Below are 13,440 nucleotides of genomic sequence, written 5' to 3'. Positions count from 1 at the left end.
TCGTGATTTATATCGATCAGTTTATAATGACTTTGTCCAAATCTGTTACACTGTGATCGCGACCGATACCATGAACGATACTGCAACCTATGAATCTAACCTCCTAAAAATGATGCTCAAAATTTATATATATATATATATTATCCAAAAGAGTTTATTAATCGAGATTCTTATAGAGATTAATAATTTAGCATTAAATTATATATAATGTTTAGATACTCACGGGTGAATAGCTTCACCCTACTCACCCTTTATGTATTTCAATAACAAAATAACACATTAATTTTAATAAAAAAAAATCAGCAAAATAATAAAATAATGAAGCTTGGTTGTTTGTTGGAATACTGTAAATAAAGAAGTCATCATTTCGAAATACATGATGTGATTAGGGACATGGCACTGTGGATACTTTCGGAGAGTGGGAGGAAGTACTTGGTGCAAGTAGGTCTCAAGTTATCGGTGACACCGGCTTTTTCTAAATGGGAGGAGAATGAAAAGATATCCTCGATGGGTAATTCTATTGAAGAATTAAGCGAAACTCCAGGATGCCCCAATCTGTTAGACTTTAAATATTAGTAAGAATGCTTTGAGCACTATTTCCGATAACTTCTTCCAATTTATGCATGCTCTCAAAGTTTTAGACCTGTCCAACAACAAAAAATTAACAAATTTACCGGCGAGCTTTTTCGGGTTGCTTTCTTTGTAGCATCTCAATCAGTCGGGGACAAGAATAAGGAAATTGCCAATGGAGTTTAAGTCATTGGCAAAGTTGAAATATTTGTTTATGAGATTAATGGGAAAACTTGAAATTATCCACACCACAAGTCATATCAAATCTTTTGATGCTGCAAATATTAGAGATGGTTGGTAGTGGTGTTTTAGAGGGAATTGGTGAAGGTAGCATTTTGATTGGTGGAAATGAATTGTTATTGGATGAATTAGAATACTTGAATCATTCGCAATATTTAACGTTGATGGTGAAAAGTGAGGCTGCACTCCAAAAATTATTAAGCTCACACAAGTTACGAAATTGCACAGTTAATCTAGGCATCCAACAATGCAGAGACTCAAGTTCACTACAGATGTCTTGTCTACAGAAGAAAATCAAGAGACTAGAATTCCTTCGAATTAGATATTGTGATGGTTTAGAGGAGTTGTTAATGGATTGGATGAGCTGGGAAGAAAGGAGGACAGCAGTACCTCACAAATACAAATACAAATACAAATGTAAATGTGTTGAATTATAAGAAGAAAGGAGGACAACAGGGGACTCTGCATGATCGCTGTTACAGAGAGGGGAGAGAGAGGGCTCTGCACTAAAGTCATCATATGGTTATGATCGCTGTTTTACACACAGGGGGAGGGCTGCACGAATGGGAATATGAAACAGCATTAGGGCTACAATTAGGTCAATGTATTAAAATATGGAGAAAGGGTGTTTTAGGGAACACAAGAAATAGGGAGAATGACATTTTAGTAACTTTAAACAGTAAAAATTTATGTGCCACCTCAGTTTTTAGGTCAAATACATTTTTTTTGAAACTATATGATTTTAACTCAATGGATGTGTAAATATGGGCCCCTAAGCCAATTTATATGTAAAAATTCCTTTCCTAAAAACCTTTTTTTTATAATTTACTACAAACAGTTTCGGCCAGGTTCCCTTATAACTTTAACCTAAAATGAGAGTCATGTTGCACCTTCAAATTTAAGTACTATGGCTAGAATCTTATACTAAAAATTGGTGCACAACTTCGCTTCAACTATCATAACACCTCAATCACGATATTAAATAAACTACATCATCAACTAAAACATCATTCGTTATAATAAAATTCAAAATAAACCAATATCAACTAATAAAATCCATCTTCATTACGTGACTATCATTGTTACATAATCGCAATAGATAGAAATAAAACTAAAATACCAAGCATGATAAAACTACACATCTCTGTACCATTACTTGTCATCTTCAAGTACAAACTCCATCTGTTGTACCTGAAATTTTAGAAAAGAGGGGATGAGATTGGTAAAGTCCAGTAACATTAAACTTAATCCACAAATAATCACAATATACCTAGCAGTAAATTAATTAGTATTATTACTCAATATTATTCAACAAGCCATACCAAGTCAGCTCATTCAAATGTTGCTCTAATTTCTCTATTGTTTGATATATATAGCCAGTAAATTTTCATAAAACCACAAATTTTCTATGTTCTAACAGTATTGAAAACTGAGTACAATGTATTAGCATGTCTACACACAATGAACGAAAACAGAAAGAAAGGGAAGGTAAAACGAAAGGAAAATAAAATATATCAAAAATCCCTATAAAAAACACGGCTTTGGATTATTAAAAAAATAGATTAGTGTTCTCAGAAAATTGAACCGCGTATTGATTAAAGGCCCATTTAGCATTGCTGTTGTAATGAATTATAGGTTTTTCTAATTTCCAATTTGATTGTCAGTGATCCTTCCCTTCCATTTCTTTCAGACCTCAATCAAAATATTGTGAAACATAATCCCATGAGATGTATAGAATTCATTTCTTCATTCAACATAAACCCCCCATTATATCTGTTTAGATTGATAGATGTAATACCCCGATATTTTAAAGGATTTATTAATTGGAATTAATTACTTTTATTTTATTTTTAAATGATATATTTGATTTAATTTGAATTAATTGCGTTTATTTTAATTTTTAATTGATTTGTTTTATTGAGTGCTTAGATTAATTGTTTTATTTTATTTATATTTCATGAATTATTAATATGATGATTGTTGTGTGTGTGCTTAATTATTGATTGAATTGTTGGGGTGTTAATTTTATTGGTATGGTGTAATTTGGTTGTAATTTATTGTTTTGTTTATGTGCTTAGTGTAATTAGTTTTTAGTTTTTATTATTTAAGTGTCTATTTAATTATTTGATTTATTTAAATTAATTGGATTTGGGATTAAGGGAAGTTGGACCAAAAGGTGTGGTATTGGGCTTGTATGAAGCCTTATTGGGTTTATTAATAAAGGCCCACGATTATTTAATTATTTAAATGATCATTTTTGTATTAATTATAAATATATATGATTATATATAAATATAATTAATTAATAATTGTTATGGAAAGATATATATAGAGATATATATTTATGGATATAGATAGGTGTATAGGATTTAATTAACCAATGGTTTATTATGGAAGGTATGTGTGTGTGTGTGTGTGTGTGTGTGTGTGTGTGTGTGTGTATATATGTAATATAATATATGTTTATATATATATGTTTATGGATATTTATTATTTAAAAATTATTACCTTATTAGGTAGTCTTAGTTGGAATAGGATTTAGGTTTTAATGTGTATAAATATACACATAAGGTTTATGGTTAAAAGGTTTATACGTTAGAAAAAAATAAGAGAGTTTAAGAGAGAAGAAAAGGAGAAGGCCGACAAAGAGGAGGCTGGATTAGAGAAAGAGGACGTCGAGATTGGAAGGTTGAAGCGTCGGTTTCGTTTCGAAACCTTCAGGCAAGTTCTTTTCTAACTTTCCTCTTAGGACCCATAAGTTTTTCACTTTGAATATCAAGGCTTTAATTAAATTATTAACTTAAATTATAATTAGAATGGATTAATAAAAAATATGAATTATTATATCTTTATATTTATTGGTTAAATCGGATTATTTAAAAGGATGAATTATTATAAACTATTAGTTTGGATTATAGGATTTTATTTGTATATATAGAGGTTGTATATATATTTTAAAATCAATGTATAGGTGGAACTGTGACCCAAGAGGATTAATTAGGTTTTATAGAATTTGTGGAATTTTCTGGTATTATTTTGTATTTTTCTTTTAGGAATTTTATGAGATATATATTTTTAATATATTTGTTAGGATATATATATATATATATATATATATATATATATATATATATATACTGTTTATATAATCTGGAGGTATGAAATCGGCGCATCAAAGAGTGGGTGTTGGTTCAGTGTGGCGCAGCCTACTGTAACTTGGTGTGTGTGTGAATCAGAACCATAAACAATAATAGGGTGATTCAGTGTGGTGCGGCACATGGAGCTTCAGTGCGCAGAAGGTCAGAGGCCATTGGATGTTGGCTGATCAATAGAAAGGATCCGGTGCATTGCGAATCACAGTAGTAGAGTGCGCGCAAGCTTTAAAGGGCTGGGATGCGTTGATGAGTAGCGGTTGATCCGGTGCGGGTGCGCTCATGCGGCTGGGTGGATTACAGCCAATCTGGAGGTGCCACATCACCCAGAAGAAGAAGCTGGCGCGTGTGCAGCGCGTGGCTGCGCGTGAGGTCACCTATTAGCATGTGGTGGCGCGTGGAAGCGCATGAGGAATGTTTGGTGGATTTTAGCGGCGCGTGGCGGCGCGTGGAGAAGTATTTAGGGTCCCGGAAAGGTTCTAAGGGGTTCAGTGAATTCTCATATTGGATTCCAAGCTTGTTAAGGTTTAAACCAACCACCCAGGGAGATATTTCAAGCTTGTTATTTATATATGTGTATATATTGTTTAATTGGTTAGGATAATTATGGAGGGATAATTGGTATATATTGTATAATATATATGTGTATATATTGTTTAATTGGTTAGGATAATTATGGAGGGATGTGTATATATGTATATTTATTAATATATATGCATATATGATTTAAATAATCAAGAATTTTTATAGATGGTATTATACATATTTATTTATGTGTATGTATATATATCATTTAAGATTATTATTCTTATTTGATATATCTGGATAGGCAGATTATTAAATTAGTCATATGCTTCTACATGAGATATCTATGTATGAATTAGCTATTGTTGAGTCTAAAGTTGGTACATGGTTGAATTGTAGGCATGGATGAGTTGCCATAGGCATAAATATATTGCCTAAGTATTGGTATGAATAAATTACATACATGGAAAGCATGGATGAGTTGCTAATTAAAAGTATACATATATATACTTAGGGAGGCATGGTTGAGTTGCCATATATAAATAAATATATTGATTAGGGCATGGTTGATTTGTCAAAGCGTAATTTAATTGTTATGTGTGAATTAGCTAAATTCATTATTGGCTTTTGGATTATAGTTTTCCTTGAATTATATTTTATTATTTAAATGATTAAATAATTATTTAAAATGGAGTTAAGGTTAAAGGGGTTTCTCTTTTAAAGAGAATGAGTTTTGAATTGGTTTAGGTGTGGTTATGTTTTAATCATGGTTTAATGGTTTTGAAAATTAATGAAACTATTAATGGATGCAAAGGTTATATCGTATATAATTATCTATACATATGCGTATCATTGTTTAGTAAATTTAAAATTTTATTAAGTTTGGTTTTGATCAGAGATGATCTACTTATTGGTTTTCAGAGGTCTGGTAGAGTAAACTTGCTCGTAGGGTTTAACCCACGATTTATTTTTCAGGTTATTTGAAATTCAAGTCTCAAAGTTGAGGATCCGCAACTGGAGGACTTATCCATTCCTTCTATTTTTATTTCAAAGTAAGATATTTTTACTCCAGTAATTATTAATGGATTTATGCACAGTAGATTTTGGTGAAGGGGTCCTTAAGTTTCGGGATTCCCGAGTTGTAACCGTTGGCGAGTTATTAATGAAAAATGTTTATTTATTAGTTTTTCTTCCGTGTATTATTTATTCTTTTATTTCATCTTTGTATTCTGTGCTTATTAAATACTAAAATTTTTTTGATACTCCTTGATTTTGTGCGCGGACTTGATCAACCCGTGTTCCAAAATTATGGGGTATTACAATAGAGCCCCAATTTTGAACACAAGCAATACAAACGAACTCTGGGGAAATTCTTCAACCACATGCTAAATTAAATCGGACTGCTCACTATTCAACATCATGAACCTTTTTTGTTTATCCAGAGAGTAACTTAGTGTTGAGAATGAACTAAAAATCCATGATAATCATTTTTTCTCTTGAAGTGATTAAAAAGGAATAAACTTTTAATTATTATTTTTTCTTCTTATAATACTTGTATCGACATCACAACACACGTACCATTCAAATTAAGAATGTGATTCGAAAGTGAGACACTCGTCAACATAATCAAATAATAAACTTGTCATAAGCAACTTAATCATATCAACAACGCAAGTACAAAGTGACAACTAAAAATTCTATGGATAACTTAAAGAGGGAGAAAAAACCACAGACTCTCAATATGATTTCAAATCTTGAATTATCAGAAAAGTAACTGAATTAAAACTCCGGTTATTGACGAAAATAGAGTCATCTCATCTATTGTAACGGCTAGTTGCTTTTGTATTATTGGATTTGATTGTTGGGCTGGGCTGGGCTGGTATTATTTTCCATGTTTTTAACTCAACTATCATGTGGGCTTGTTACTTGTTTCGACTTTGGGCCTTATAATTGGCCTTGGGTCTGTACATTTCTTCTTATAATTCAACACATTTCCTATGACTTCGAAAAAAATAAAAAATTTCAAGAACGCCATTCTCTTTGATTATACAAGTATTGTTGGCTTAAAGATGGAATTTTCAATTCATCATTGTGCCTTAATTTCATACGAAGATGGATTTCAATTACAATACTACGAAAGAACATTCGAGAAAAAAATTCTAACAATTGATAAGATTAGATAAGTCTTACAATATGAACCCTCGATTCAAACATTAAAATTCTTGAAAAGCTGCGATAAATCTGAATCATTTCATTTCCCAACCTTTTTCCAACAAAAGGCCCTAATAGGCTTAAGATTCCCCCGCAATATCGAATTGTAGATATGAAAGAAAATTTTTGTAACTCAAAAACATATCTCTTTCTATTTTACAGATCACTCCACTTGCGTGAGATAGTGGGGGAGGGGACCCAAACTTGAACGCCTTTTTACTTTATTCCTCCATTTGCTCTACTTTTGCCATCCATCGCAAATAATTGTGTTCCCCCTCATTTGTGTATAGGACCTGAATCTCTTCATATGGAGATTGCTTCATTCACATATTTTGAGTCTCACTGCTCCAATCTTCATCCTTACTTAAATTACATTATCCGATCTCCATCTTCATTGTTGCATTTGTTCTATTTGAATGAGTCAGTGACATAAATTATTAGATCTTTTCCTTTTACGTTGTACTCACAATCCATGCATTAGAGTAGAAAACGAGGTTGTATACCTTTGAACCAAAAAATTAGAAAAAAGAAGATACACCTTTGTCTTTATATGGTCCCAACTTTTTTTCTTTTTCTTTTGCCTTTTTTCAACCTCATTCTACTTTACTCCACTCGCAGGAAGCATCTAGCGTGGAGGTCCTTTTCGCACTGATCAAAAGAAAACAAGGAACCTACCACTTCTTTCAACATCCAATGAAAATAATTGGGTTGCATGATTACTCTTATACTTTATTTAGGTTTTGTTTGGTTAGAAAAAAACAAAAAGTGAAAATCATAAAAGAAAGTTGGGTGAATGAAAAATAAAATTTATCTAACATGCATGCACTTAGTATGAAACTTACAAAAAAAAAAAAATGTATTATTGTCTATTTATAAAACTTTCTAAAAAAATTCTTTGTGGCTTTTTGTAAATAAAAAAAAAATATATGAAAAGATTAGGGGTTTAAGAAAAATTACTCTTTCTCTATATTTTCTTTTCTTACTATTTTTATCTAACCATATGAAACTTATTTAATTTAGTTACATACAAACCTCAGTCATCATAAAGTTAAATCGACTGAGGGACTCAAACAATTGACAAAAGTGTCTCGTCTGGTAAAAGTCATCTATCGGCTTCTAGGCCAAAGACAGTCCACAAAAAATTCAATATAACTATATATATATATATATATACACACACACACACCCGCTATTATTAAAAGTACAGAAATTTTAAATTATTTATTTATTTAATATTTATAATGCATTTTAATAATAAATTTATCTTTTTCCTAAATCATCTATTTTTATCTAATTGTATTCTTTTTCTAAAAATAATTTACCTTTTATTCTAATTCTATTCTCTTATAACTCTTTCCTTTTTTTCTTAAATAAATTCTAATTCTTATCCTATAGCAACATAAAAGGAGAAAAAGCTTTGGTTAGATGTATAACGGTTATCGTCGCATACATGATACCGCGATTCATATCGGTCAGTTTATAATGAATTTGTCCGTCGCAATCAATACCAAGAACGATACCAGAACCCATGAATCTAACCTCCTAAAAATGATGCTCGAAAAAAATTATATATATATATAATTTAATGCTGAATCATTAATTTCTATAAAAATCTCGTTTAATAAATTCTTTTGGATAATGATTAGCTACTTACGGGTAAGTTATAACACATCAGTTTTAATAAATAAATAAATAAAAAATTAACAAAATAATAAAAAAGTTAGGCACAATTTATTCAATAATTGATCCAAGAAAGTAGAGAAGGGCATGAGTTATTTTGTTATTAATAATGATGTATTATTTTATTATCATGGAGTAGCTGAGCATTATAAGTCTTTTATTTTGAATTCTACCGTCTTTGTTTTTCTTTCCGAGTCTTTCTTCCTCTCCTCGAGTCTCTCCGTCTTTTCCTGAAATCCTGTAATCGTGCTTAGCTTCTTAAGAGCTAGCAATGGACTTTGTGAGCCCAATCTTAGATGTTACATGCCGATTATGTGGTTGCATCGGAAACACTACCAACTATATTCGTCATCTCCAACATAATCTCAACTCTTTGAGTTCTGAAATGCAGACATTGAGAGCGCAAAGAAACGATGTGAATATTAAAATTGAAGCTGCTGAGGGCCCACTTATGAAGCGCACGGAACAAATTGTTGACTGGCTTGGAAGAGTAGAAGAACTGGAGAGGGAAGTGGAAGTGCTTCTCCAACTTGGTGCTCAAGAGATTCAGAAAAAGTGTCTCAGAATTTGTCCCAGAAATTGTCTTTCTAGCCATAAACTCGGCAAGAAAGTATGTCAAAAATTACAAGCTGTGTCTGATATGAAGAGTGAAGGTAATAACATCCCTGTGGTTGTAACATTGCCCCGGGCTCGTGCCGAAGAAATGCCTCTCGAGACGACTGTGGGCTTGGATTCAAATGTTGACAAGGTCTTGAATTTCCTTAGAGATGATGGTGTGGGAATCATCGGAATATATGGAATGGGGGGTGTTGGAAAGACAACCCTCTTGAAGAAACTCAACAATGAACTTGCAACTCAGTTGAGTACAGGAGAGTTCGATGAGGTAATATGGATTGTGGTGTCTAAAGATCTTGTTGTGGAAAAGGTTCAAGATGAAATTGGGGAGAAGCTAGGATTTCCAGACGAGACATGGAGCAATAAAAGCCAACATCAGAAAAGGGAAGCCATCTTTAGGGTCTTGAAGCAGAAGAAATTTGTGCTGCTGTTGGATGACATATGGGAGCGACTTGATCTTCTTCAAGTGGGAGTTCCGCTTCCAAACAGTGAAAATAAGGCCAAGGTAGTGTTCACGACCCGATCTGAACAATTGTGCGGCCTTATGGAAGTGCAAAAGAAGATTAAAGTTGAATGCTTGATGTGGCAAAAAGCCTGGGATTTGTTTCAAAGAAAGGTGGGAGAAGAGACCCTCAATTCACATCCAGCCATACGACAACTAGCCGAAGTCGTTTGCAAAGAATGTGCTGGTTTGCCACTTGCGCTGATTACAATTGGACGAGCCATGTCTACCAAGAAAACTCCCCAAGAATGGAATTATGCAATAAGCGTGTTGAAGAAGTCTACTTCCCAATTTTCAGGTATGGGAGACAAAGTACTTCCTCTTTTAAAGTTCAGTTATGACAGCTTATGTGATGAAACAATTAGGACTTGCTTCCTATATTGTTCTTTTCTCCCTGAAGATGTGAGTATTACAAAAGTTTTTATCATAACGAGTTGGATAGGAGAGGGACTTTTGGATGAATGTGATAACATTGATGAGGCTTTCTCCCTGGGTCATGATATTATAGGGAGGTTGAAGCTTGCTTGTTTGTTGGAATGCTCTAAAAAAGGAAGTAACGATTTCAAAATGCATGACGTGATTCGGGACATGGCATTGTGGATTCTTTTAGAGAGTGGGAGGAAGTACTTGGTGCAAGCAGGTCTTAAGTTGTCGGTGACACCGGCTCTTTCTAAATGGGAGGAGACTGAAAAGATATCGTTGATGGAAAATTGTATTGAAGAATTAAGCGGAACTCCGAGATGCCCCAATCTGTTGACTTTAAATATTCGTCGCAATCCTTTGAGAACCATTTCCAATAACTTCTTCCAATTTATGCCTGCTCTCAAAGTTTTAGACCTTTCACTAAACAAATATTTAACAAATTTGCCAGCAAGCTTGTTTCTGTTGTTTTCTTTGCAACATCTTGACCTATCGGGGACAAGCATAAGGGAATTGCCAATCGAGTTTAAGTCATTGGCAAAGTTGAAGTATTTGTTTATGAAATTTATGAGAAAACTTGAAATTATCCCACCACAAGTTATATCAAATCTTTCGATGCTGCAAATATTGGAGATGAATGGTAGTGGTGTTTCAAAGAGAACTGGCGAAGGTAGCATTTTGATTGGTGGACATGAATTGTTATTGGATGAATTAGAATGCTTGAATCACTTGCAATATTTATCGTTGACGGTAAAAAGTGAGGCAGCACTCCAAAAATTATCAAGTTCACACAAGTTACGAAGTTGCACATTTCATCTAGACATCGAACAATACAGAGGAGGTTCGACTTCACTACAAATGTCTTCTCTAGAGAAGAACATGAAGAGACTAGAAACCCTTGAAATTAGAAATTGTGATGGTTTAGAGGAGTTGTTAATGGATTGGATCGTTCCAAATTTATCGGATGTGGCAGATGGGACGTCAATGGATTGGATGAGCAGCTGGGAAGATGAAGAGAGAGAGAGAGCAGTCATACCATACAAAGACAGTCCTCCTAACAGAAGCTTCCATAGCCTTGAGACGGTCTATATTTGGAGGTGCAAGGTTTTGAAGGATCTAACATGGCTAATTAGCGCGCCAAACCTTCATTTTGTAAGCATTTATTACTGTGATGCAATGGAAGAGGTGATTAAAGATATGGGTTGCAGCAGTAGTAGCGAAATTAGCAGGGAAGGAAGTTTGAGCGGATTCTCAAAGCTACAAAGACTGTACCTGGACACACTACCAAAGTTGAAGAGCATCTACACTCATCCATTGCCATTCCCCTCTCTCACCACAATTCGTGTGCGCAACTGTCCCAAGCTTGACAAACTTCCATTTGATTCCAACACCGCCAAACACACACTACAATCAATTCAATGTCACAGAGAATGGTGGGATAAGTTGGAATGGTATAATGAAGAAACTCGCTCTGTTTTTGTTCCTCTTTTCAAATGCGTCTCAGATTGATGCATGTCTCCTTATTTTGAACCAGAGTTGCCTTCTATATGTATATCTCACAGGTAATTCTCTCGGACCTATATGTATATCTCAATATATATATATATATATATTTCCTTTCACGGACCTCACGGTTGATCTGGTTTGTCCCTGACAATCCCTGTGAGGAGGTAATGCCATCAATCCCATGAGAGGAAAAATTTGTGATTATATGAAAAATTACTGTCTATGAAAAATCAAACAATATAGAAATTAGAGCCATGATATGGCTTGTTGAAGAATATCGAGTAATGGAGTACTAATTAATTTAATGACGTTAACTGCTAACGGCAATATATATTGTGATTATAATTATTGTCATTTAATTTTAATGTTTTGTTTATTCAACGTTCCCAAACTCATTCTCTCTATTCTAAAATTTCAGGTACACATCGAGTTTGAACTTGAAGATAACATGTAATAGTACTATAGAGATATTTAGTCTTATTATGGTATTTTAGTTTTATTTGTTACTTGTGTGATCATGTGATCATGATAGCCATGTGATGGAGATGGGATTCTTTATTGTTGATTTAAATTTTATTAAAATGGATGATATTTTAGTTGGTGATATATTTTATTTAATAGCGGTTGATGAGTTATGATTGTTGAAGTGAAGTCATTCACTAATTTTAAGTATAAATTAGATGTTATTGTATTTAAATTCGAAAGTGTGACATGGCCCTCTTTATAGGTTAAAAATTTAAGATGATTTAAGGAACAACTTCTAATTTGCATATGACCGATTTCAAATTAGTTTGCACTTTGTAATTAACTGAAGTGGCCAACATTTATACATGAATTATGAGAAATGGCAAAAAATATTTTTATTATTAATTATTTTAATGTATAAATTTTTAGTTTTTTTTAATCAATTTTTAATGTATAAATGATATTTTTCGAATCCTACACTGAAATATATATATATATATATATATATATATATATATATATATATATATATATCCTATATTTTATTTATTTATTTAGATAGAGACCAGACAGACCCACTTAAAAAAAAATAAAAAAAAAAAAAAAAAAAAATGACACTCTTAACTTTAACGGTCTAAAAAAGGCAGGGTTGGGCCAGTGAAGGCCAGAGCATAAGTTTGTAGGTCCAAACTAAAGTGGGTTGGGCTAGTATCAGAATCTGGACCATACTTTTGATGACCCAAAACTTCACTTTAATCTTGATTGGGATATTTATGTTTTATTAGGCCTGAGTGCTCCACTGTCTGGCACTCACAAGAAGCAGTCTTTGCCCTCTTCAGTTTCAAAGAAGTGGCAAAAATCTGCCACGAAAATAAATAACATATTACAACCATAGAGATATAAATAATTTATCAACAGACAAAACAATTTTGTCATGTAAGAGACACAAATTAAGGACCATAAGCACAAGAAAATCCATTCATTAGATAGTGAGCATGCTCTACAAAAGTGGATTTTTCCCGACAAAAATAAACAAACATATATAGAATCTAAGACCAAGAAACATGACATAAAGAATTAAAATTCTAGACACAAACACTTTCTTACAAAGCATAAAAGTAGGGCGAATTTCATTAAAATCCTCTTGACTTGTAATGTTTTGTAGTAAAGGTAAAATTCTCTCAAATAAGTGGTTATGAAAGCGCCACGTCAATTAAAAAACTTGAGTAACTAAATTTTCACCATCCTTTTAAGTTGTATTACATATATATAAAAACTTTAAATATTATTTTCAAAATACGGTATAAGTTATTTTTATTTTAATAGACAAGGTGGGTCTGGTTTGTTTCATCTTCCTCTCTCTACTTGATCACTGATATTCTATTTTGGGGCTGCTTTCCTCTCTCTACTTTGTCTCTGTATTTTATTTTGGGGTTCAGTGAAATTCATTTGATTATCGTCAAATTTGTTTCTTTTGTCTAAACAATTGTTGGCTCATTCCAAATTCATATTGTTTACATGTTAATTTTCTTCACTTTGTCTAAAAATTGTTAG

At 32.7% G+C, this 13,440-nt stretch overlaps 1 protein-coding gene across 1 annotated transcript; it reads left to right on the top strand.

Annotated features, from left to right (window-relative positions):
* The first annotated feature begins 8,529 nt into the window (after positions 1–8,529).
* Positions 8,530–12,498, top strand: LOC132284035 (probable disease resistance protein At5g63020). Its single transcript, XM_059786094.1, has 2 exons — positions 8,530–11,477; positions 11,840–12,498. The coding sequence occupies exon 1, from the start codon at positions 8,650–8,652 to the stop codon at positions 11,422–11,424; it is 2,775 nt and encodes a 924-aa protein (XP_059642077.1). The 5' UTR covers positions 8,530–8,649; the 3' UTR covers positions 11,425–11,477; positions 11,840–12,498.
* The last annotated feature ends 942 nt before the right edge of the window (positions 12,499–13,440 follow it).

The sequence above is a fragment of the Cornus florida genome, unplaced genomic scaffold (assembly GCF_030987335.1).
Source record: "Cornus florida cultivar Cherokee Brave unplaced genomic scaffold, ASM3098733v1 CherokeeBrave_3.0.0_Hap2_Chr11, whole genome shotgun sequence".
NCBI classification, from domain to species: domain Eukaryota; kingdom Viridiplantae; phylum Streptophyta; class Magnoliopsida; order Cornales; family Cornaceae; genus Cornus; species Cornus florida.
This window is presented reverse-complemented; position numbering and strand designations above follow the sequence as displayed.

What these genes read in the sequence shown, in the direction of transcription:
- LOC132284035 (XM_059786094.1), top strand. Translation starts at nt 8,650, where the DNA reads ATGGACTTTGTGAGCCCAATCTTAGATGTTACATGCCGATTATGTGGT.